Source organism: Oncorhynchus clarkii, chromosome 8, assembly GCF_045791955.1.
Source record: "Oncorhynchus clarkii lewisi isolate Uvic-CL-2024 chromosome 8, UVic_Ocla_1.0, whole genome shotgun sequence".
NCBI classification, from domain to species: domain Eukaryota; kingdom Metazoa; phylum Chordata; class Actinopteri; order Salmoniformes; family Salmonidae; genus Oncorhynchus; species Oncorhynchus clarkii.
The window spans coordinates 39,453,384-39,477,746 of record NC_092154.1 but is presented as its reverse complement, the minus strand read 5'-3'; the positions used below and the strand labels follow the sequence as shown (position 1 = coordinate 39,477,746).

General features: G+C 40.1%; 1 protein-coding gene and 1 non-coding gene across 2 annotated transcripts in view; both read left to right on the top strand.

Annotated features, from left to right (window-relative positions):
* The first annotated feature begins 629 nt into the window (after nucleotides 1-629).
* Nucleotides 630-24,363, top strand: part of LOC139415446 (syntaxin-11-like) — a 39,142-nt gene continuing 15,408 nt past the window's right edge. The window contains exons 1-3 of the mRNA XM_071163535.1: nucleotides 630-806; nucleotides 2,613-3,023; nucleotides 3,065-3,361. Coding sequence (XP_071019636.1) covers nucleotides 630-806; nucleotides 2,613-3,023; nucleotides 3,065-3,361 — 885 coding nt within the window. The remainder of the gene's footprint in view (nucleotides 807-2,612; nucleotides 3,024-3,064; nucleotides 3,362-24,363) is intronic.
* On the top strand, nucleotides 10,958-11,040 carry trnal-uaa (transfer RNA leucine (anticodon UAA)). The gene has a single exon. It is a non-coding gene; the product is annotated as a tRNA-Leu (tRNA).

The following is a 24,363-nucleotide window of genomic DNA, read 5'->3' as shown; positions in this document are numbered from 1 at the left end:
GCCATAAGCCATGAAGAAAATGCTCAACCAGAAGTGGCGCTCCTAGTGGCTGGGGACGTTAATGCAGGCAAACTTAAATCATTTTTACCAAATTTTTACCAGCATGTCGCAGGTGCAACCAGAGAAAAAAAAATCCTGGACCACCTTTACTCCACACACAGAGAAGCCCGCCCTCCATTTGGCAAATCTGACCATAATTCTATCCTCCCGATTCCTGCTTACAGGCAAAAACTAAAGCAGGAAGTACCAGTGATATGCTCAATACAGAAGTGGTCAAATTTTGCGGATGTTCCACTACAGGACTGTTTTGCTAGCACAGACTGGAATATGTTCCGGGATTCATCCAATGGCATTGAGGAGTATACCACTTCAGTCATCAGCTTCATCAGTAAGTGCATTGACGACGTCATCCCCACAGTGAATGTACGTACATATCCCAACCAGAAGCCATGGATTACAGGCAACATCCGCACCGAACTAAAGGCTAGAGCTGCCGCTTTCAAGGAGCGGGAGACATACCGGACGCTTACAAGAAATCCCCCTATGCCCTCAGACGAACCATCAAACAAGCAAAGCATCAAAACAGGACTAAGATTGATTCCTACTACACCGGCTGTGATGCTCGTCGGATGTGGCATGGCTTGAAAAGTATTACGGATTACAAAGGGAAATCCAGACGCGAGCAGCCCAGTGACACGAGCCTGCCAGACAAGCTAAATGCCTTTTCTGCTCGCTTCGAGGAAGGCAAACCTGAAGCATGGACGAGAGCACAAGCTGTTCTGGACGACCGTGGGATAACGCTCTCGGTAACCGGTGTGAACAAAACCTTTAAACAGGTCAACATTCTCAAAGCTGCTGGGCCAGATGGATTACCAGAACGTGTACTCATGCACTCATGACCAACTGGCAAGTGTCTTCAATGACATTTTCAACCTCTCGCTGACTGAGTCTGTAATACCTACATATTTCAAGCAGACCACCATAGTCCCTGTGCCAAAGGAAACGAAAGTAACCTGCCTAAATTATTACCGCCCTGTGGCACTCACGTCGGTAGCCATGAAGTGCTTTGAAAGGCTGGTCCTGGTTCACATCAACAGCATCCTCCCGGACACACTAGACCCACTCCATTTCGCATACCGCCCCAACAGATCAATTAAACTCAATCACACTCCACACTGCCCTTTCTCACCTGGACAAAAGGAGCACCTACAGTTGAAGTCGGAAGTTTACATACACCTTAGCCAAATTCATTTAAACTAAATTTTTCACAATTCTTGACATTTAATCTGAGTAAAAATCCCCTGTTTTAGGTCAGTTAGGATCACCACTTTATTTTAAGAATGTGAAATGTCATAATAATAGTAGAGAGAATAATTTATTTCAGATTTTATTCTTTCATCACATTCCCAGTGGGTCAGAAGTTTACATGCACTCAATTAGTATTTGGTAGCATTCCTTTAAATTGTTTAGCTTGGGTCAAATGTTTCGGCTGGCCTTCCACAAGGTCCCCACAATAATTTGGGTGAATTTTGGCCCATTCCTCCTGATAGAGCTGCTGTAACTGAGTCAGGTTTGTAGGCTTCCTTGCTCGCACACGCTTTTTCAGTTCTGCCCACACATTTTCTATAGGATGCGGTCAGGGCGTTGTGATGGCCACTCCAAAACCTTGACTTTGTTGTCCTTAATAAATGTCAATATAGGACTTACGGCTGCTTGGTCCCATAGTGGTTATACTTCCGTACTATTGTTTGTACAGATGAATGTGGTACCTTCAGGCATTTGGAAATTGCTTCCAAGGATGAACCAGACTTGTGGAGGTCTACAATTCTATTTCTGAGGTATTGGCTGATTTCTTTTGATTTTCCCCAATGTCAAGCAAAGAGGCATTGAGTTTGAAGGTTGGCCTTGAAATACATCCACAGGTACACCTCCAATTGACTAAAATGATGTCAATTAGCCTGTTTAAAGTTGTTTAAACTTCTGACCCACTGGAATTGTGATACAGTGAATTATAAGTGAAATAATCTGTCTGTAAACAATTGTTGGAAAAATGACTTGTGTCTTGCACAAAAAGTTTGAAATATCCAATAAATGTCGTTCCACTTCATGATTGTGTCCCACTTGTTGTTGATTCTTTACAAAAAAATACAGTTTTATATCTTTATGTTTGAAGCCTGAAATTTGGCAAAAGGTCGCAAAGTTCAAGGGGGCCGAATACTTTCGCAAGGCACTGTATATTGTTTAAATGACCAAAGTGTGGCAGGGCCTTGTGAGATGCGACTGCCAACGGACCCATTACCTGGGTCTTTGTGAAATATTACTTGGAAGGTCTGGATTTGATATTTAATAATGACAAAAAAATGTAGGACCTTAATCTTGCATCACTGAGCCTGTGTACCGTGACACCCCTCCTAGCTCTGGTCTGATGGCAGTCACCTCTCACAAGGCCCTGGTCAAATAAACAATATATTTACAGCTCCCAAACCTCTGCTCAGAATACTTTCGCAAGGCACTGTATTTACAATTATTTGCATTAGAGTCAGCGACTATCCATTGAAGAGCACTGTATCCCATTGTTTATTGGACCCTAACTGTGTCCTCCTCTCTTGCAGGCAGGCAGGATGCGGGACAGGCTGTGTCACATGCAGACTATCTGCAAGGAGCAGGATGACTTTGAACCTGAGACAGAGCTGTATGGACCAGAATATGACTTGAACAAGATCTCCCAGGAGGCTGTGGTTTTCCAGGCCTCTTTCTCTTCCTCCCCCACCATGGACAGTATCCTGGAGGAGGCCCACTCCATGCGCCAGGAGATCTCCCTGCTCCACCTGGAGGTGGAGCGTCTGGTCGAGCACAATGAGCGCATCGGCACCACAGTCCACAGCCTGACCATCATCAAGCATGACTCCAACTCCATCGCCAGGGGGATCCACCAGCATGGCAAAGCCCTGTACGTCAGACTCCAGACCCTGGGGGCGCAGAGCTGTGAGCTGGAGGAGAAACACCTGTATCGCCCAAACCCAGCATGTCAACCTCACCCGGGCCTTCCATGCCACCATAGCAGATACAACCAGGTAGAGGAGGCCGCTCACGCCTCCAGAGACAGGCCTTCATCATAGAGAATGGGGGTGAGGGCTGGGGGGAGCTGTCCCAGAGCCTGCAGACCGAGGGGCATTCATCCCGCTGGGCACCGTGTGAGATAAAAGGAAGGCATAAGGAGTTGGTAGAGCTAGAGGCCAGGCTGAGGGAGGTGCATGATCTGTTTCAGCAGATGGCCATGTTGGTAGAGAAGCAGGGGACCATGCTAAACAACATTGAGGCCAATGTGTACGGCACCGACGAGTACATCGGCAGGGTCAACGTGCAGATGAAGAGGGCGTTACAGTACAAGAGGAAGAACCCCTTTCAGCAGTGCTGCCCCTGTCTACCCTGCTGGAGACCTACTTGTAGTAAAAGTCTTATCAAATCAATTGAGTTTTATTTATTTAGTTAGAGCTTTTTACAAAGCAATTTGTTGCCGAACAGAAAACGCAGAGCTAAACCCATCTAAGACCAGAAGTGTCAATAGCACAGAACGGAAATGCAACTGCTTTGAATATCAGGTTCTGTGCAGTTGACCCAATGGACTAATTCCATTTGGACAAGTCATATCCAATAGGAATAATGTCTAAGTGCATTTTTTTATAAATAATGTAATAAATGTAATGCAATGGTAAGTGTTGACTTGTCCAGATTTCTCAAATGAAATGTGGATGTATGTGTGTATGTGTGTGTGTGTGTGCCTGTGGGTAGATGAGTGGGTCACTTCTATTTCCCCTATGCTGAAGTGCAAGACGTAACTGAATTGTGACTCAGGAAGAAGTTCTCCTCTGTCACAAGGAAAAGTGAAACAAGTTCCCAGACCTGAATCACCTGGCTCATCCAGATTTTTCCTCATGTGACATGAGTTGACTCACTTTTTCCTAGACTAGGCAACATCATACAACATATATTTAGATGAATGCAGGATATACATTTGAATTTGACATAATGGCAGTTGAGTAATTTAAAACAACACCTCATAGCCCTAGCCTTTGATCTGGTGATGGAACCATTTAGGTCAGGGATGTGAAACATTGATGGCGTCACAAATAATCTAATCATGAGGGGGCTGCAGTTGCCAACCCCGCACTGCCCCCAAATAATTACATGCAATTCTACTAACTTTGTCATGGGGCAGATAGGAAAGTGAGCTGTTTGCAGTTTTTAATATTATATCTGAGTGAAAATGACAAACAAAATCAATGGGGGGCTCCCGGGCAGTAACTCGACAAGCCACCCTGCCCCCCAAAAAAGCCATATTACAACCTACACTGGATGTGTTGTGATAATTGTGTCGTTTGCTGTTAATTCATCTGCCTTGCGACCGTGATATATAGGCCTAAAGGCAGAGACAATACAAAACCGGAAAGCAGGACGCATATTGCACGTAACACAGTTACATGTCTTATAGCATGGTTAAGTTAATGTTTGACATTTTCGTCCACCACTAAACAACTATTGATTTAGAACCACAGAGAGTTACCGCAAGACGCAAAGAAAACAGGAACTGACTCCACTATTCTAGCATCATTTCAACATCATCAAATCACCTCTGCTTCGTCTAATACAGTGATAACTAAAAGATACCAAAATAAATTTAGTCCAATCGACATCAGCTAAATATGATGTGGCTGTCCATGGTTCTGATTTCTGTTTGTGTGCATGCGTTCTTGCAAGTAGAAAACATGTTTACTCACCCTACTTGTAGAGAAACACCAATGCCATCCTTCTCTCTTTCATGTTTACGAAACGGTCTGTCACTCATACAGTACACACTTTTAATTGTTGTTGTCCTAGGCTACCTGGCTAAAAGGCTTAGTCGCTAGCCTATCTCCATTTATGGGCAGTGGCGGTTTTAGCATGTACATCTTGGTGGGGCAAATAAAAATGTGGGATGCATGCCAGCAAAGCCACTACACTACACAACACAAACAAATACATCAATTGCACTATAACAGTGACAAACGGTGCTCACAAACTGTTAGGAACTTCATAAAGCTGTCCCAGCTGCAGTCCTATCATCTTACCACTGCTACACCTGGCTTTCAGCGGAGCCTTGTCTGGCAGTGAAACAGTTCATTGAACCTCATTTGCTGCCTTTAAAAAAACATAGCTGATATGGCTGACTTGCTTAAACAATAAGAGGCAATCCATAATTTCAATTAAGATATAAATGAGTGATCTAGGACGGATGTAGTCAATATAACTATTTGTTCAGCACTTTTAAAATGTACTGCGACAGAATTTAGAACATGGGCTGTTCTTACAGTGTACTCCCTGTACAACAAGTCAGAACCGTAGGATAAATAAAGAGGGCATATAAACAGACAATGAAAGATCTTATAATATTCAATGATAACATTTCTCTAAAACGGGTTATAGGCAAAGAAGCACATCCCGGCCACAAACTATGTGTTTACAATACCGCGTTGGTGAAAATAGACCAAATTATTAGGGTGAGGCACATGGGCTGCTAACAGCTTATGACAAAACATACACTTGGTATTACTTTCTTAGCTACAGTATACATATCTCTCTGACATCCTACATCATTTATGAAGCAGCATAAGACATTTATAGACTCATATTGTTGTGATGTGCTTGGACAGGAAAGTGGCGCGGCGGTCCTTCGTGGGCAAATTTTGTCATCAAATAGAAAGATGCCGGATTTACAATTCTTGAATGACCGTTCAAAACTTATTTTCCCAGTCATAGCTCATTTTTGCCGAGTTCCCAGAGTTCTTGAACTCACAGTTAGCCACTGATTCCTTCCAAACCAGTCATTGATTAATTTCCAACTTATGTAATGTTTATGTCCAATGGCCGATGAGCACCAATAAGTTTTATTTCTCTTCATATGACAAGGATTAAAAAGGATTTGCCAGTATACTTGATTTACGATGATGACTGCTAGCTAAGATTGTGAAAATAAGATTTTGAGATGATCAGTCCAATCAAAGCTACTGTACATATAACATGATTTGACGTCACTTCTGTAGCCAATGGCCTTCTTGGAAGGGCACTTGTAATATAACACAATGGTAGGGCCCAAAGGGCTGAAATTTTGGATGTCTACCCTCACTAAAGGACTGAAGCTTGGCGATGGCGCAAGGTCCCAATGAGTGGCAGAATACTGAGCCAATCACAGTGCAATGCTCCTATTTTCTGCTGGCCCGCCCTACCACCACAGAAAGCACTGAGCAAGGCTGAAACACCTGCATTTTAGAGCTGCCTTTACTCAAGAAAACAAAAGAGAGACCATGTTTGTATGTGGCTTTATTTACTCAATTTACTCAATTTATATATACTGTATATATATTTACACTGTTTGCAAACTGATATGTGACACGTATTAATGCCAAAATAACATGCAAGCCCCCCCAAAAAGATGAGTATATATTTTTTTATTTGTTTGTTTTTTTGCTCAAATGTGGGTGTCAAAACAGGTGGGTCACTGCCCCACCTGCCCTGAAAGACGGGTCGCCACTGTTTATGGCCAATGTTAGCTAGTTAACATTAGCCTTCTACATCTAGCTACTGAACATATTGAACTTTCATCCTCTCAGGCCAGATGGCCTAAATGTAGACAGACAGAGGGGCGCTGTTTCGCTCGCACAGATGCTTTCTCCTGTGAGACACATTCAGCCTCTTGCAAATTAAAGAAACATTTATGGAACACAGAGAGACAAAAGATAAATTATTTAATGTTCTATTTATTTATTTATTTTTTATTTTTTTTCTTTGGGAGAAGCCTGGCTTCCCTTGACGCCAATAAAAAATGATTTTAGCTGACAAACTAAGTGACAATCAGTGACTGACACAACAAATAAACTGCTGAGGCACAACCAAATTTTCAAATTACACCTTGTGTATTCTACCTAGCAAAACTAAATATGTTGATCGATGTAGGTCAATTTCAATCAAATTTGAAATGCCCGTATTTCCTTCCACTCCGATTCATTTCAGAGCGCAGAATAACAGATGAATTTACAAACGCTCAACACCCGTTGAATATTTTTTTAATTAAGCAGCACCGTTACAGTCAACAACTCTCTGGATTACATGAAAACAGCCTAATCAGCTCTGCTAGGGCGAGTGAAATGGTCCGTGTGAGGTGTTTGGAAGTAGCTGGCAAGTTAGTCCGTTAGCTTTTGTGCTTAAAGAAAACATTGATCGATGTAGGTCAATTTCAATCAAATTTAAAATGCCTGTATTTCCTTCCACCCCAAAAAAGTATAACTACACAATTTGAATCTGAGTTGTTTTTCTAACAAATCTAACATAACAAAGTTATTTTTTGTGAAGACACACAATTCCACCATCCTCATCTCTGCTGCACTTTTTAAGCAGAAGGGGCAGTAAAGCTCCGTGTCAGTTCCATGAAAGTAGTTCCAACTTCCAAGACATTCTAACGCCTGCTTGTTCAGAATGTTTGAGAAAATAATATGAATGCATATTAATATCTTACGTTAGTGGATGAAAGAATGAAGTGCGGTATGCACAAGATGGCTAGCTAGCCAATAAGCTGGCTAGCTAGCTAGGCTGTATTTGTAAGCTTGCCAGTATTCTAGCCATTTATGAGTTAAGATTCAAGGTTTTTCTGGGAAAGAAAAACATAATTATGCTGCCCAAATAATTATGTTTAGATTATATTCAAAGGCTACTAGCTAGCTAACATTACTAGCTAGTTGGCTAACAATAGCAGATGAGACAGTTAATTAGGGTCACATAGTAATAGTAATGGTTACATGCACACAATTATGTAATTATTGCTGATAGTCAGATTAATATAATAGTTAGATTAAAAAGTTTACATGTTTTGCCTATTCCTATTTACATGGACACATCTGACATCAGGCTACCTGATCTGATGGCACTCTTGATAATTGCAGGATGAGCGGGTTCTTCGTCCCGCACCAGAGCCGCCCTCGATGCTGGCGGATCCGCTGGATGAGCGGGTTCTTCGTCCCGCACCGGAGCCGCCACCGATGCTAGATGCCCACCCGGCCCTCCCCTATAGATTCTGGTTTTGCGGTCGGAGTCCGCACCTTTGGTGGGGTACTGTCACGCACTGACCATAGAGAGCCTTTTTATTCTCTATTTTGGTTAGGTCGGGGTGTGACTAGGGTGAGTAATCTAGGTTGTTTATTCTATGTTAGCCTGGTATGGATCCCAATCAGAGGCAGCTGTTTATCGTTGTCTCTGATTGGGGATCATATTTAGGCAGTCATTTCCATATTGTGTTTTGTGGGATCTTGGTTTTGTGTAGTTGCCTGTGAGCACTCCATTGTCTTCACGTTTTGTTCATTCTTTATTGTTTTGTGCGTTTTCAGTTAATAAACATGTGGAAACCATATCACGCTGCACCTTGGTCCGATAATTCTTACGACGAACGTGACAGTTGATGCTGTTAGAACTCTGTATAATGGTGGCAATAGCTGTATCAAACTCTGTCATTGAACATCCTCAAGGTTTAACATTTGCAAAGGAACACGACAAGGTTGTCCAATCAAACTTTTTAAAATGTTTGTTAGTATCTCAAATCTTATGTTCATTAATTTATCAAAGTCAATTTGAAGGCATTACATTCCAGGCCAGAGAGATCAAGATATCCCAACTGGTGGATGACAACTCACTTTTTTTGAAAAATGTGTTACAAGCTCGATTAGCATTGGATATTGTGAAGCAGTTCTCCAAAATCTCAGGTTTGGTACTACATCTTTCCAAATGTGAGATGTTTGTTCTGATAGGAGCTGTCAATCCAGCAAATTGTAACACCTCAGAAAAATATACTGGAACCTAGCTCAGTGTAAAGATCACCAAACATCTTAAGGCTGTGAATAATCTTAATTTGAACCCTGTAACGGAATCTGTCAAAAGAAAATGATCCTCATGGTTAGTTAGGGATTTAAGTCTTCATGGAATAGCGCTTTAATCCAAAGCTGAGGGGCTATCTTGTGCATCCTCTTTTTTCATATTTGACATTCCCAAATCCACTTGCTGTACCTTAGATAGGTTATTGTACAACTTCATATGGATAAACAAACTACATAAGATAACATTAGATTTTTATCTTATCACCAACAGGGTTTGTGATGGCAGTCTAAATGTCTTAGACTTCACTCTCTTTAATCAGATATCAAAAGTCAACTGCGTTCAAAGGTACTTTAAAAATCCTCAATGTTTCTGAAATTGTGTACCTCATTTTGTTTTTCAGAAGCTCGGAAGGCTTAATTTTTTACTACAATGTCCCTATATTGTGGGTAAACTTCCTGTGAAATAGGCAGCTTTTCACAAGCAGGCTTTAATGTGCTGGGCTTTGCTATATAAACAACTTTTCACCTCATAAATGTTCATGTGGAATAATGGGTCGATTTTAGATATTTTTTTCTATGTTATTTTACCTTAACTTGTTCTCAAAAAACATTATCCTTGTCAGCCAATTAGTTAGTATTGGTGGGAATCTATTTATGCGGAGAGAATTTATGGAAAGAAACATCTTTGAGGTTTCAAGTAATGAGTATGACACCGTTATATATATACCAACTGGGATAAAACCTTTACTTCAGAATAATGCATATTTTGGAATATCTCCTATTGTAAGCGATATCCAGGTGAATGGCATAGGTTAACTAGATAAGAAATTCAACAATCATTATTTAAGGGATATTTTCTACAGGAAGTCTATTCCCTCTGCGATATTTTGTTGGGCTTCATCTGGCGCTGTGCCTGGCTCACTCCACACAAAGTTATGGTGACCAATAAAGTAAAGGAGATCTCCTTTAAGATTATCCTTAGATTCTATCCGTGAAATAGCTTGATTTCTAAATATAGACCTGATGGTACCAGTAAATGCAGTTTTTGTGAACTAGAAACTGAATCTATTGGGGTGGCAGATAGCCTGGTGGTTAGAGCATTGGGCCACTAACTGAAAGTTTGCTGGATTGAAACCCTGAGCTGACAATGTAAAAATCTGTAATTTCACCCCTGAACCCTGTCATTGTAAAATAAGAATTTGTTCTTAACTGACTTGCCTAGTTAAATAAAAGTTAAAGAAATAAGAAATAAAAACACTTCTTCTGTCATTGTTTACATAGTGTTCTGGACTGATGTAATACTATATCTTTGCAACAAAATGCATACAACCATGGAAATATCAAAGTGTAACATATTATTTTACTACACTGATTCCACAATTGAACGTATGTTATTGCATCTCTTTGTTTCATTAGGAAAATGTTTCATACATACATACATTTCATACACAAATCAACATTTATGAAGAAAAAGCCCCTTTTCGTAATTTGTTATCTGATTTGGAAAACTATTTAGACTATTTAGATTAAAACGTATACAAAACAAAATGTCAAACTTGTATTCACTACATGTCTGTATTTGAATTGATATGTGGATTTGTATTATTATTATATTTTTTTCTCTTGATGTAACTGTTTAATATATCATTTAAAAAAAATAAAAAAACAAGTAACTTGTTAAGCTAACAAGAGAATGCATAGCAACAGCATCAATTTCCGATAAACAGGCAAAGCGCGCAGTACTCTCATTTGAAAGAATACCGTTCATTTACGGTATACTAAAATTCTGTATTAGTATATGGTAGGTAGTGTATGACGTTACTTATTAAAAATGTATTATATAGTATGTTAGTATGGGTATTCTAACACAACTAGGGTATTTTATTAGGCGTATGCTTACTTCGTTTTTGACCTTGACGATTAAGATAAGCAAAGTAAGGTGTTTACATTTAATGTGGAATTATTACTGTGCATTTTGGCGTACATGTAACTATCGCCGTTGTAAACATTGTTCAGTTTCAGGTTTATAAATCAAATTGTCTTGACAACTCGTTGTACATACCAGGATGGCCGAGTGGTTAAGGCGTTGGACTTAAGATCCAATGGACATGTGTCCGCGTGGGTTCGAACCCCACTCCTGGTAGAATATTTTTCTCAAGGAATTCCGTGAAATTAGAACCACTTCCATCTTTCATGAACACAAACATATGCGCCATTGTTATTCAATTGAAAAGTTTGGATTGTAGGCCGATGCTCTACACAACCGTAGTGTATTTCTCGTAACATGCTGCATTCAGTTTGTAGCAATAAACGAAACTAGAATGTTGCAACGTAATCCGGCACCATAATCAGTGTGTTAGATCGCAAAATCATGTCTGATAGTAGGGCTACTATTATTGTAACACCTTTATGTCATATAAGAAGCAGTTTAATATATTGTATTACTGTTTATTTCTCGTTTTTTGTCAAATGATAAAGCGTATATGGCTACCTCCTACTGGCCAATGTAATGTATTGTCTTGATTAACTACGATATAATAATGTTGTAATAACAATGAGTTATGTTCACAAAAAAATGTGTAGAGTGTACTTATTGTTGAAATACGCAACGTGCATTTGACTATTACTATTTTACTCCTGAGCTTCATTCATGCCACATCTGTGTTTAGAATAAAGTTATTTTATTTTTTTCGTCAGTGATTAAATTACAGGGCAATGTCCTCTTTTGGACAAAGGGGTCATTAGAACTCCTTTATGAGTAGGCCTGCAATACATGCACATTCAATTACATAATTTTCAGGCCAAGGGCACAACATCATTTACATTACAAGAATTAAAGCAGTATTATATATCTCAGACAGTAAAGACTTTATGATAGGTTTCCATATATCCATGTAATTACACAGTAATAAAATAACTGTAAACATTGTATTAACTAGTAGCTTTGTAAATACATGGCATTATGTAAAACATATTGCAAGACCTGATACTGCTGCCAGTGTAGTCAACATTTAATATCAAATGTTGACTAATTTCATGCATGTTTTAGCATGTAACCTAATGGTGACATGTCAGCTGCCTATAGCCTATGTGGCCCATCATGAGTTGACATTTGGCCTGTTGTTCTTTTCCCTACAAATAAGCTCTCCTTCCGAACCTGACCGATAAACCAGTTGGTCTTACATTCCATCTTCTTTTTGGAGTCCTCCTCTTTGGTCGGCTTACTTTACCTGTGCTGTTCCCTGAAAACAGCAAGAGGGCCCTGTGGAGCACAAATTTGTACAATGATCCGGTCAACAGCCTACAATGGAAGATCAACATCTCTGCATCACTAAAGCCACTGGGGTCCAGGCAGAGACTGTTTTTCAGATTTCCATTTCCATTTCCATTTTAGATTTCCAAGTGTTGGCTTGTGCCCTTTAATATCAAATAGATACAGTTGAAGTCGGAAGTTTACATACACTTAGGTTGGAATCATTAAAACTAGTTTTTTAACCACTCCACAAATATCTTGTTGACAAACTATCGTTTTGGCAAGTCGGTTAGGACTACTAACCGTGCATGACACAAGTAATTCATGACACAAGTAATTTTCCCAACAATTGTTTACAAACACATTATTTCACTTACAGTGAATTATATTACAATTCCAGTGGGTCAGAAGTTTGCATACAGTAAGTTGACTGTGCCTTTAAACAGCTTGGAAAATGGTTGTAAATGATGTCATGGCTTTAGAAGCTTCTGATAGGCTAATTGACATCATTTGAGTCAATTGGAGGTGTACCTGTGGATGTATTTCAAGGTCTACCTTCATACTCAGTGCCTCTTTGCTTGACAACATGGGAAAATCTAAAGAAATCAGCCAAGACCTCAGAAAAGAAGTGTAGACTTCCACAAGTCTGATTCATCCTTGATAGCAATTTCCAAATGACTGAAGGTACCACGTTCATCTGTACAAACAATAGCACGCAAGTATAATCACCATGGGACCAAGCAGCCGTCATACCGCTCAGGAAGGAGAGACGTTCTGTCCCCTAGAGTTGAACATACTTTGGTGTGAACAGACCAGTTTGGCCATCGTTATGTTTGGTGGAAAAGGGGGAGGCTTGCAAGCCGAAGAACACCATCCAAACCGTGAAGCACGTGGTGGCAGCATATAAAGTGGTAATCCTAACTGACCTAAAACAGGGCATTTTTACTAAGCTTAAATGTCAGTAATTGTGAATAACTGAGTTTAAATGTATTTGTCTAAGTAGCGCACCCTTCCTAAGAACAATGTCCAATTGTTGACACAAAAACATTTGGTAAAAATGAGGAAATAAGTGGATACATGTTGTTATTATATATGTTATTTAATGAAATATTGTTTTTAGAAAAGGGGCATTTCTCCCCAACTATGGGGTAACAGCCCACCAGTGTGTTATAATCTATTTTCTTTAGATTTTTTGATGTTGTAATGAACTCTTAAAAGCTAAAGTCTAGGTGTCTTATTTTACTTAAATAAATCAAATATTGAAACAAAATGGTATTGCACATCTCGCTATTAATATCCTCACTATGATGATGTTTTGATGTAAGGTCCCTCTTTTAATTTTCGTGCCAAATCATCACACAGTATATATAAAATATCTGTGTAACTCAATGACGTTGGACATTATTTGGAAGATGCTATTTTAGGTACCATTGCTTGCATTGGTTTGTTGGGGGCCCAGTTGCTCCGTTGGAGGAGGGGTCAGTTGCCGCCAACACACTCACCTTACATTTTAATGCTTTATCAAAAACTGAGGATGATTTATCTTTAGGCTCCCTTAATGAGATATACATACAGTAGGGAGAACATGTATTTGATACACTGCCGATTTTGCAGGTTTTCCTACTTACAAAGCATGTAGAGGTCTGTAATTTTTATCAACTGTGAGAGACGGAATCTAAAACAAAAATCCAGAAAATCACATTGTATGATTTTAAAGTAATTAATTTGCTTTTTATTGCATGACTTAAGTATTTGATCACCTACCAACCAATAAGAATTCCGGCTCTCACAGACCTGTTAGTTTTTCTTTAAGAAGCCCTCCGAAACACACAGCCAGGGCAACTAAGGAGTGGCTCTGTAAGAAGCATCTCAAGGTCCTGGAGTGGCTTAGCCAGTCTCCAGACCTGAACCCAATAGAACATCTTTGGAGGGAGCTGAAAGTCTGTATTGCCCAGCAATAGCCCCGAAACCTGAAGGATCTCGAGAAGGTCTGTATGGAGGAGTGGGCCAAAATCCCTGCTGCAGTGTGTGCAAACCTGGTCAAGAACTACAGGAAACGTATTACCTCTGTAATTGCAAACAAAGGTTTCTGTACCAAATATTAAGTTCTGCTTTTCTGATGTATGAAATACTTATGTCATGCAATAAAATGCTAATTAATTACTTAAAAATCATACAATGTGATTTTCTGGATTTTTGTTTTAGATTCCGATTCTCACAGTTGAAGTGTACCTATGATAAAAATTACAGACCTCTGCATGTACAGTGCCTTGCGAAAGTATTCGGCCCCCTTGAACTTTGCGACCTTTTGCCACATTTCAGGCTTCAAACATAAAGATATAAAACTGTATTTTTTTGTGAAGAATCAACAACAAGTGGGACACAATCATGAAGTGGAACGACATTTATTGGATATTTCAAACTTTTTTAACAAATCAAAAACTGAAAAATTGGGCGTGCAAAATTATTCAGCCCCCTTAAGTTAATACTTTGTAGCGCCACCTTTTGCTGCGATTACAGCTGTAAGTCGCTTGGGGTATGTCTCTATCAGTTTTGCACATCGAGAGACTGACATTTTTTCCCATTCCTCCTTGCAAAACAGCTCGAGCTCAGTGAGGTTGGATGGAGAGCATTTGTGAACAGCAGTTTTCAGTTCTTTCCACAGATTCTCGATTGGATTCAGGTCTGGACTTTGACTTGGCCATTCTAACACCTGGATATGTTTATTTTTGAACCATTCCATTGTAGATTTTGCTTTATGTTTTGGATCATTGTCTTGTTGGAAGACAAATCTCCGTCCCAGTCTCAGGTCTTTTGCAGACTCCATCAGGTTTTCTTCCAGAATGGTCCTGTATTTGGCTCCATCCATCTTCCCATCAATTTTAACCATCTTCCCTGTCCCTGCTGAAGAAAAGCAGGCCCAAACCATGATGCTGCCACCACCATGTTTGACAGTGGGGATGGTGTGTTCAGCTGTGTTGCTTTTACGCCAAACATAACGTTTTGCATTGTTGCCAAAAAGTTCAATTTTGATTTCATCTGACCAGAGCACCTTCTTCCACATGTTTGGTGTGTCTCCCAGGTGGCTTGTGGCAAACTTTAAACGACACTTTTTATGGATATCTTTAAGAAATGGCTTTCTTCTTGCCACTCTTCCATAAAGGCCAGATTTGTGCAATATACGACTGATTGTTGTCCTATGGACAGAGTCTCCCACCTCAGCTGTAGATCTCTGCAGTTCATCCAGAGTGATCATGGGCCTCTTGGCTGCATCTCTGATCAGTCTTCTCCTTGTATGAGCTGAAAGTTTAGAGGGACGGCCAGGTCTTGGTAGATTTGTAGTGGTCTGATACTCCTTCCATTTCAATATTATCGCTTGCACAGTGCTCCTTGGGATGTTTAAAGCTTGGGAAATCTTTTTGTATCCAAATCCGGCTTTGAACTTCTTCACAACAGTATCTCGGACCTGCCTGGTGTGTTCCTTGTTCTTCATGATGCTCTCTGCGCTTTTAACGGACCTCTGAGACTATCACAGTGCAGGTGCATTTATACGGAGACTTGATTACACACAGGTGGATTGTATTTATCATCATTAGTCATTTAGGTCAACATTGGATCATTCAGAGATCCCCACTGAACTTCTGGAGAGAGTTTGCTGCACTGAAAGTAAAGGGGCTGAATAATTTTGCACGCCCAATTTTTCAGTTTTTGATTTGTTAAAAAAGTTTGAAATATCCAATAAATGTCGTTCCACTTCATGATTGTGTCCCACTTGTTGTTGATTCTTCACAAAAAAATACAGTTTTATATCTTTATGTTTGAAGCCTGAAATGTGGCAAAAGGTCGCAAAGTTCAAGGGGGCCGAATACTTTCGCAAGGCACTGTAAGTAGGAAAACCTGCAAAATCGGCAGTGTATCAAATACTTGTTCTCCCCACTGTATATACAGTGACTTGCAAAAGTATTCACCCCCTTGGCATTTAATTATTTTTTTTTTGCCTTACAACCTGGAATTAAGATGGATTTTTGGGGGGTTTGTATCATTTGATTTACACAACATGCCTACCGTTTGAAGATGCAAAATAAGACAAAAAAGACAAACAAGAAATAAGACAAAAAAAATGAAAACTTGAGCGTGCAAAACTATTCACCTCCCAAAGGAAATACTTTGTAGAGCCACCTTTTGCAGCAATTACAACTGACAGTCTCTTGGGGTATGTCTCTATAAACATGGCACATCTAGCCACTGGGATTTTTGCCCATTCTTCAAGGCAAAACTGCTCCAGCTCCTTCAAGTTGGATTGGTTCCGCTAGTGTATAGCAATATTTAAGTCATATCACAGATTCTCAATTGGATTGAGGTCTGGACTTTGACTAGGCCATTCCAAGACATTTAAAGGTTTCCCCGTAAAACCAATCGAGTGTTGCTTCAGCAGTATGCTTAGGGTCATTGTCCTCCTGGAAGGTGAACCTCCGTCCCAGTCTCAAATCGCTGGAAGACTGAAACAGGTTTCCCTCAAGAATGTCCCTGTATTTAGTGCCATCATTCCTTCAATTCTAACCAGTTTCCCAGTCCCTGCCAATGAAAAATATCCCCACAGCATGATGCTGCCACCACCATGCTTCACTGTGGGGATGGTGTTCAGAGGTGTTGGGTTTGCGCCAGACATAATGTTTTCCTTGATGAACAAAAAGCTCAATTTTAGTCTCATCTGACCAGAGTACCTTCTTCCATTCTGTTTGGGGAGTCTCCCACATGCCTTTTGGCGAACACCAAACACATTTGTTATTTTTTTCTTTAAGCAATGGCCACTGGTCACTCTTCCATAAAGCCCAGCTCTGTCGAGTGTACGGATTAAAGTGGTCCTATGGACAGATGCTCCAATCTCCGCTGTGCAGCTTTGCAGCTCTTTCAGGGTGATTGTTGATCTCTGTGTTGCCTCTCTGATTAACGCCCTCCTTGCCTGGTCCGTGAGCTTTGGTGGGCGGCCCTCTCTTGGCAGGTTTGTTGTGGTGCCATATTCTTTCCGTTTTTTAATAATGGATTTAATGGTGCTTGGTGGGATGTTCAAAGTTTCTGATATTTTTTTATAACCCAACCCTGATCTTTACTTCTCCACAACTTTGTCCCTGACCTGTTTGGAAAGCTCCTTGGTCTTCATGGTGCCACTTGCTTGGTGGTGCCCCTTGCTTAGTGGTGTTGCAGACTCTGGGGCCTTTCAGAACAGGTGTATATATACTGAGATCATGTGACACTTAAATAAAGTCCATCTAACTAATTGTGTGACTTCTGAAGGTAATTGGTGGCACCAGATCTTATTTAGGGGCTTCATAGCAAAGGGGTTGAATACATATGCACGCACCACTTTTTGAAATAAGTTATTTTTTCATTTCACTTAACCAATTTGAACTATTTTGTGTATGTTTGTTACATGAAATCCAAATAAAAATCCATTTAAATTACAGGTTGTAAAGCAACAAAATAGGAAAAACGCCAAGGGGGATGAATACTTTTGCAAGGCACTTGTTAGGGAAGATTCAGAATTTGTTGGTAACATATGTAAGATGTTTTTATATTCATCAAATGGGTGTAAGTACTTCTCATCAGAATGGTATTTTTGTATAATGCTGTGGCGAGGTTGCAGTTATCTGTTCTATGTCAAAACTAAGTTGCATGGGCCACAGAGAGGGGAGAGGTCAAAGTGTCATCATGTGTAAACATATCTTTTACTCCCTACCTTTTTCTAGTGGGGAAAGGAGGGTGGCAGTGTCTGGAATCATTCTCATGCTCCCTTTTATCTTAACCTATAGCCTCACTCTCCTCTCCGTGAGTTTGTATTTAGAGTTGGTTGTATCTAAATGACAATTTGATATATGCCTGTTGATATGGAGGATTGGTTTATAGTTCTGGGGTTTGGGAAAGGAGACAAAGCTGAACGATGAATTATGTCTATGCTGTCTGACTATGTGTGATCTTTGCTATAAAGGATCCCTTTTTGCCATTGTGTGGGGACTCTCAACTTTTCATTAGAGATACTGAACTGTTGAAAGTCAAAATGCTATAGAGCTGATATAATTAAAGATGGACTTTTATAACTAACTCTGACTTGTGTGTGTGGTTTGCTCCCATGATTTGGTAAATAGAGGAAATTTCCACGACACACTTTACGTCCATCTTAGCTCGCTCATTGATGTCTTAATCGAAATTACGGATTGCCGCTCATCGTTCCCTTATGCCATATCTTGTACATCTCAATTGTCAGTAGAAACCCATTTTTTTTAAGCAAGTCAGCTATATCAGCTGTGTCTTTTTAAAGGCAGTAAATGAGGCTGAATTAACTGTTTTGCTGCCAGACAAGGCTCCGCTGATAACCAGGTGTACAGTAGCCTTGGTAAGGATTCACTCCATGGTGTTGAAAAGAAAGCTCTGCTCTTGGGACTAGCTAACATTAGCCAGCTAGCTAGCTAATGTTATGATATGAGTATGAAATTGTAATTCGTGTTGTTTAATGTTTTAGGGACTCCTGAGAAAACCAGCAAACCAGGCTGTTGTCTTGTGAAACAGTGGATGTGAAGAATCTTGTGTTCACATACCTTGCTTATATTTGCCATGCAATGCAACTGAAGTAACGTAGCCAGCTAACAATTTATTTGCTTATTGTGTAGTGGAGGATAAAAATAACTGTATGCCTATGGATGTGAAGCTAGATACAGTATGTAGCCGATCTGTGTATGGACCCTAAAACGTTTGGTATGAATATTAGTTCAGAGCAAATGCTGCCCTACCGAGCAAAAAGGCAGAACACTCATAGCGTGGAACTAAGAAAAATGGCTTTTATTTACCTTGGTTTCACAGTAAATTTATGCAGTTACTGCTTACATGACCCCCATTTTTTCCTGAACACAATACAATAGAGGCAGGATACTTGTCCACATGATTAAGCATGTATTTCATGTATCAACAATTACATTAACTCATTTTAGACAAAATTAGCCATTACTGCCTTTTTGCTTGGTAGAGCAGCATAAACCTCAGCTATAATAGTTGTTGTATCGACTTCAAGTCTGAATGGCATAAATGAAGCCTATGGATTTAGTAGAATATTATAACTTTATTGTGCCAAGGATGGAAGTTCTATATACAGTTGAAAACGGAAGTTTACATACACCTTAGCCATATACATATACACTCAGTCTTTCACAATTCCTGACATTTAATCCTAGTAAAAATTCCCTGTTGTAGGTCAGTTAGGATCACCACTTTATTTTAAGAATGTAAACGGTCAGAGTAACAGTAGGGAGAATGATTTATTTAAACTTTTATTTATTTCATCACATTCCCAGTGGGTCAGAAGTTTACATACACTTTATTAGTATTTGGTAGCGTTGCCTTTAAATTGTTTAACTTGGGTCAAACGTTTAGGGGTAGCCTTTCACAAGCTTCCCACAATAAGTTGGGTGAATTTTGGCCCATTCATCCTGAAAGAGCTGGTGTAACTGACTCAGGTTTGAAGGCCTCCTTGCTCGCACATGCTTTTTCAGTTTAGACCAAAAATTTGCTATAGAATTGAGGTCAGGGCTTTGTGATGGCCACTCCAATACCTTGACTCTGTTGTCCTTCAGCCATTTTGCCACAACTTTGGAAGTATGCTTAGGGTCATTGTCCATTTGGAAGACCCGTTTGTGACCAAGCTTTAAGTTCCTGACTGATGTCTTGAGATGTTGCTTCAATATATCCACCTAATTTTCCATCTATTTTGTGAAGTGCACCAGTCCCTCCTTCAGAAATGCACCCCCACAACATGATGCTGCCACCCCGTGCTTCACGGTTGGGATGGTGTTCTTCAGCTTGCCTCCCCCTTTTTCCTCCAACATGGTCATTATGGCCAAACAGGTGTATTTTTGTTTCATCAGACCAGAGGATTTTTCTCCAAAAAGTACCATCGTTGTCCCCATGTTCAGTTGCAAACTGTAGTCAGGCTTTTTTATGGTGGTTTTGGAGCAGTTGCTACTTCCTTGCTGAGCGGCCTTTCAGGATATGTCGATATAGGACTTGTTTTACTGGGACTTGTTTGTACCTGTTTCCTCCAGCATCTTCACAGGGTCCTTTGATGTTGTTCTGGGATTGATTTGCACTTCTCACACCAAAGTACGTTCATCTCTAGGAGACGGAACGCATCTCCTTCCTGAGCAGTATGATGGCTGCCTGGTCCCATGGTGTTTAAACTTGTGTGCTACTGTTTGTACAGATGAACGTGGTACCTGCAGGCATTTGGAATTGCTCCCAAGGATGAACCAGACTCGTGGAGGTCTACAATTTTTTTTCTGAGGTCTTGGCTGATTTCTTTTGATTTTCCCATGATGTCAAGCAAAGAGGCAATGCGTTTGAAGGTAGGCCTTGAACTACATCCACAGGTACACCTCCAATTGACTCAAATGATGTCAATTAGCCTATCAGAAGCTTCTAAAGCCATGACATATTTTTCGTGAATTGCCCAAGCTGTTTAAAGGCACAGTACACTTAGTGTATGTAAACTTCTGACCCACTGGAATTGTGATACAGTGAATTATAAGTGAAATAATCTGTCTGTAAACAATTGTTGGAAAATTTACTTGGGTCATGCACAAAGTAGAAATTTGTGGAGTGGTTGAAAAACTAGTTTTAATGACTCCAACCTAAGTGTATGTAATTTTCCGACTTCAACTGTACATGTACTGTATTTATTACCACGCATGAGATCCCCAAATTGTAGCCTGTACATAGAATATATTCACTGATCATATACTCTTTCTTGGCAAATAAAAGAGCGGTTTAAGTATGAATCTCTTTGAGACATTCTTTTTCATTCATATCCACTACCAGGTGTATCAAACTCCATTCTTTGGATGATGCTGTGTCTGCATGTATGTATTACAATTATACACTTCAACAGTGTTTACCTCTCCTGCTCCTGGGACATCAATGACTACAAATTATAACTATGCAATAGACTAGAAACATGATTTAAGTAAAGGCTGATTTGTAATTCATATATACAGAAAAAAAACAGTATCTAACTCCCTTCATCTGCATTAATCTGAGGACACAGGATAGGTGTAGTATTCCAATGAGATACTTAATTTCAACCAGTGGAGAATGTGAAATGCTTTATTGAAAGTTCATTATCCAGGTGTTTTAAATACATAATACATGCATTATAAATATTATAATTGTAATATTATATTATAAATACAAGATCAATCTGTACTTCAATGCACATATGGTGTGCATTATAAAAAAAGAGGAGCAAAGAGGTGTAGAAGACAGAAAAGGAAAGAGGTAAAACAGAGGAGGAGGGAAGACAGCATATGTACAGTGCCTTGCGAAAGTATTCGGCCCCCTTGAACTTTGCGATCTTTTGCCACATTTCAGGCTTCAAACATAAAGATATAAAACTGTATTTTTTTGTGAAGAATCAACAACAAGTGGGACACAATCATGAAGTGGAACGACATTTATTGGATATTTCAAACTTTTTTAACAAATCAAAAACTGAAAAATTGGGCGTGCAAAATTATTCAGCCCCTTTACTTTCAGTGCAGCAAACTCTCTCCAGAAGTTCAGTGAGGATCTCTGAATGATCCAATGTTGACCTAAGTGATTAATGATGATAAATACAATCCACCTGTGTGTAATCAAGTCTCCGTATAAATGCACCTGCACTGTGATAGTCTCAGAGGTCCGTTAAAAGCGCAGAGAGCATCATGAAGAACAAGGAACACACCAGGCAGGTCCGAGATACTGTTGTGAAGAAGTTTAAAGCCGGATTTGGATACAAAATGATTTCCCAAGCTTTAAACATCCCAAGGAGCACTGTGCAAGCGATAATATGGAAATGGAAGGAGTATCAGACCACTGCAAATCTACCAAGACCTGGCCGTCCCTCTAAACTTTCAGCTCATACAAGGAGAAGACTGATCAGAGATGCAGCCAAGAGGCCCATGATCACTCTGGATGAACTGCAGAGATCTACAGCTGAGGTGGGAGACTCTGTCCATAGGACAACAATAAGTCGTATATTGCACAAATCTGGCCTTTATGGAAGAGTGGCAAGAAGAAAGCCATTTCTTAAAGATATCCATAAAAAGTGTTGTTTAAAGTTTGCCACAAGCCACCTGGGAGACACACCAAACATGTGGAAGAAGGTGCTCTGGTCAGATGAAACCAAAATTGAACTTTTTGGCAACAATGCAAAACGTTATGTTTGGCGTAAAAGCAACACAGCTGAACACACCATCCCCATTGTCAAACATGGTGGTGGCAGCATCATGGTTTGGGCCTGCTTTTCTTCAGCAGGGACAGGGAAGATGGTTAAAATTGATGGGAAGATGGATGGAGCCAAATACAGGACCTTTCTGGAAGAAAACGTGATGGAGTCTGCAAAAGACCTGAGACTGGGAAGGAGATTTGTCTTCCAACAAGACAATGATCCAAAACATAAAGCAAAATCTACAATGGAATGGTTCAAAAATAAACATATCCAGGTGTTAGAATGGCCAAGTCAAAGTCCAGACCTGAATCCAATCGAGAATCTGTGGAAAGAACTGAAAACTGCTGTTCACAAATGCTCTCCATCCAACCTCACTGAGCTCGAGCTGTTTTGCAAGGAGGAATGGGAAAACATTTCAGTCTCTCGATGTGCAAAACTGATAGAGACATACCCCAAGCGACTTACAGCTGTAATCGCAGCAAAAGGTGGCGCTACAAATTATTAACTTAAGGGGGCTGAATAATTTTGCACGCCCAATTTTTCAGTTTTTGATTTGTTAAAAAAGTTTGAAATATATGTCGTTCCACTTCATGATTGTGTCCCACTTGTTGTTGATTCTTCACAAAAAAATACAGTTTTATATCTTTATGTTTGAAGCCTGAAATGTGGCAAAAGGTCGCAAAGTTCAAGGGGGCCGAATACTTTCGCAAGGCACTGTACTTCTCTGTTATATCACATACATTATCAAGCATTTCACACATATTATCCAGATACTGACTGTTAGCACAAGGTGGTCTATAGCAGCTTCCCACAAGAATGGGCTTTAGGTGAGGCATATGAACCTGTAGCCATAATGCTGTTGAAGTAATTAACATTAGATCGTCTCTAAGCTTTACAGGAATGTGGTTCTGAATATAGACCGCAACATCGCCTCCTTTGGCATTTCTGTCTTTTCGGTAGATGTTATAACCATGTATTATACCACTGTATCATCAAAGGTATTTTCTAAATGAGTTTCGGAGATCGTCAGAAGAGGAGTGTCATCTGTTACAAGCAAGTTATTGACTTCATGGACCTTGTTTCTTAGGCTAAATATGTTAATATGGGCTATTTTTAGCACTTTTCTGTGTTGCTTGATTGTTTTTAATGCTTTACTGGGAAGCTTATCAGAGGTAGACTTACTCATATTATTTACATTGGAGCTGATAGTGCAGGATGAGCTGCATAAAGTGGTCTTCCTACTATTGCACACCGCCTCAGTGCTGACAGTGTAACTGTCACGAATCCCGTTTCCTGAGTCTGTTTTTTGCCTGTGTTCTGTCCTGGAGTGTTTTTTCCAGCGTCCTGGAACGCACCCTGTCTGGTTGCCAGGCAATGTAGCCAGTTGGGAGTTCTGATTACCCGCACCTGTATCCCATCAGCTATCTGCACACCTGGTCCTGATCATTATCTCTCCTCTTCATAAGCCCGGACCTGACATCCATTCCCTGCCGGATCGTTAGCCATGAACAGTATGTTGTGCCATAGTATCAGCCTCAAGTTGGATAGAATTTGTTTTGTTGTTTTTTACGTATTGCTTGCCTTAAACTTACCTCCGTTTGTTCTGTCTTCAGTTACTCACCCGGATCATTTACCCCATTCCCGCCTGGTCGTCGGAGGATTCCGCTTCCCCATTGGATCCACCTATTTACTCCCATCAACTCACCACCGCTGCCCGCTACGCCACCTGGATATATCTACCCATTCACATTCACTTGTAAATAAATACTCACCTTCTTCCTACTCTCCTTGTCCTGGTCTGCTTCTGGGTTCGATTTTGAAGAAACGTGACAGTAACACTGGTTTACAGGCTCATGATTACTGCTTACAATAGCTGTAGGATAAATATATGTATTCGGTGCAATCACGGGTGCATAAATTAATATACTTACATTGTGTTTGCTAATGCCCCTAAGATCATGTAC